Genomic DNA, 2133 nt, shown 5'->3' with positions numbered 1-2133 from the left:
AGTGGACAGCTGCCCCCGGAGGACTACAACATTCAATTTCAATTCAATTCAATTTGATCTATATAACGTCTAATACAACAAAAGTTGTCTCTAGACGCTTTCCAGAGACCCATACCCAGAACATGACCCCCGAGCAGTTATTACCGTACATAAACAATGGCAGGTAAAAACTCCCCTAGTGGGAGAAAAACCTTAAGCCAAACAGTGGCAAGGAAAAACTCCCCTTTAGGAGGGAAGAAACCTTGAGCAGGACCAGGCTCGTAAGGGGGGACCCTCCTGCCGAGGGCCAGACTGGTGGGTCAGGGACGGCAACAGCACAGCAGGCAGGTGGAAGCAGCAACGGGATGACCAGGGGTGGGGACCGCAGGCCAGCACGCAGCTCCCGAAGCTCCGGCCCAATCATCAAGTCCCAGGTTGGGGTGCAGGGTCGGGGAAAGGTTGAAAAGGGGGAGGGCCAGGGAGAGGAGTCTTGAGGGACGAACCTTCTCCCCCGCCCAAAAGGGGCCGTTACCCTGCCCCCCTCACTCCCACATGAGCTTAATTTGTCACGAGTCACCAGACTTCTCCTCCGGGTGAATTTTCATGTGACTCAGCAAATCAATTCTGCGGCTAAAACCTTTGTTGCACGTCTTGCACAAATACGGCTTCTCGTCCATGTGCGTGGTCATGTGCTGTTTAAGAGATGATAATTGAGTAAAGGTTTTGCTGCAGGTGTTGCACAGGTACGGCCTTTCGCCCGTGTGGATCCTCGAGTGAATAACCAGGGTTGAACGTTCTGTGTACCTTTTTCCACATGTTTTGCAGATGTAGGGCTTCTCGCCCGTGTGCGTGTATATGTGGCTTTTAAGATGTGATGATTTAGTAAAGGTTTTGCTGCAAGTGTTGCACAGGTATGGCTTTTCGCCGGTGTGGGTCCTCGAGTGAACCAGCAGGCCGGAACGATCTGTGTAACTTTTTCCACATGTTTTGCAAATGTAGGGCTTCTCGCCCGTGTGTGTGGTTATGTGCCGTTTAAGATTTGATAATGTAGTAAAGGTTTTTCCGCAGGTGTTGCACAGGTATGGCCTTTCGCCAGTGTGGATCTTCACGTGATCCATTAAATTACAACCTTTACTGAACTGTTTCCTGCAAGTGCTGCAAGAAAACGCCTTCTTCCCCGTGTGGGTCCTGGTCAGCTTTGATTTACAGTTGCTGTCTGACGGGACAGCAGCATCTTCGTGGTCACCGTGTCGTCTCATTGGCTCCGGATCTGCAGTTTTACTGGAGTCTGAGCGTAAACTTTCAGTCCCTTCCTCATCTTTGTTTTGAGCTTCAGGAGAAGTGTGCAACAGCAGCTGGCCACAGTTTGGTCCTGGTTCACCATTTTCAACTTTCATATCAGCGACATTGACCAATGAGACATCCACCTCTACGTCCTCGTGCTTCATCTCCTGACCGCTGGAGTTTTCCTCCAGTTCTGTAGTCTGTGGATGCCCTGGTTCCTCCTGGTCCGGGCTGCAGCTCCTCTCCAGGTTATCCAGGTGCTGGTCACTGAAAACCCCGTCCTCCTCCACCTTACAAACATTCTCTTGTGGGGGGTCTGGAATTACAAAAAGGGACAAAAAGACAGGATTTTAACAAGTCAAAAGTGCTTCCCAGTGTTGATTGTTTGGTTGTATTTGTGAGGTTTAAAGTTTGTCCTGAACCTTCTGTCTTCCCCTTCAGCTATGTAGTATATTTGAAAACAAGTGCATTACTCTGTGTGACCATTAGGTGGCACTGTGACTGTAGGAAATCTAGCAGAAAATTGGAGTCCGGATCCAGAGATTTGAACTGTTTCTTGTCGCCAGCGGAATCGACAAAAAGTCTGATTCAGTGAAAAGAGCCACGTTCCTATATGTGGCCGGGGACGAAGCAATTAAAGGTATATAACACTTTTGACTTTGATGAAGACGTAGATGACTATGATACATTGAAAGAACTTTTCCGCCAACATTGTGAGCCAAGGAAAAATGTGACGTATTTGAGGCTCCTGTTCTTTATTCAAGTGCAAGGAAAATCAGAGACTGTTGATGCATATGTGACTGATTTAAAAAAGAAAGTGAAAGACTACGAGTTTGAGCACCCCACTGAAACTTATTGATGTAAATGTTC

At 48.0% G+C, this 2133-nt stretch overlaps 1 protein-coding gene across 1 annotated transcript; it reads right to left on the bottom strand.

The window, feature by feature from the left end:
* Positions 1 to 317: 317 nt before the first annotated feature.
* Positions 318 to 1349, bottom strand: LOC133440446 (gastrula zinc finger protein XlCGF49.1-like). Its single transcript, XM_061717705.1, has one exon. The coding sequence runs from the start codon at positions 1236 to 1238 to the stop codon at positions 546 to 548; it is 693 nt and encodes a 230-aa protein (XP_061573689.1). The 5' UTR covers positions 1239 to 1349; the 3' UTR covers positions 318 to 545.
* Between the last annotated feature and the right edge of the window lie 784 nt (positions 1350 to 2133).

The sequence above is a fragment of the Cololabis saira genome, chromosome 3 (assembly GCF_033807715.1).
Source record: "Cololabis saira isolate AMF1-May2022 chromosome 3, fColSai1.1, whole genome shotgun sequence".
In the NCBI taxonomy this organism is placed as follows: Eukaryota; Metazoa; Chordata; class Actinopteri; order Beloniformes; family Belonidae; genus Cololabis; species Cololabis saira.
The sequence above is the reverse complement of the archived record's forward strand: the minus strand, read 5'-3'. Positions and strand labels throughout refer to the sequence as shown.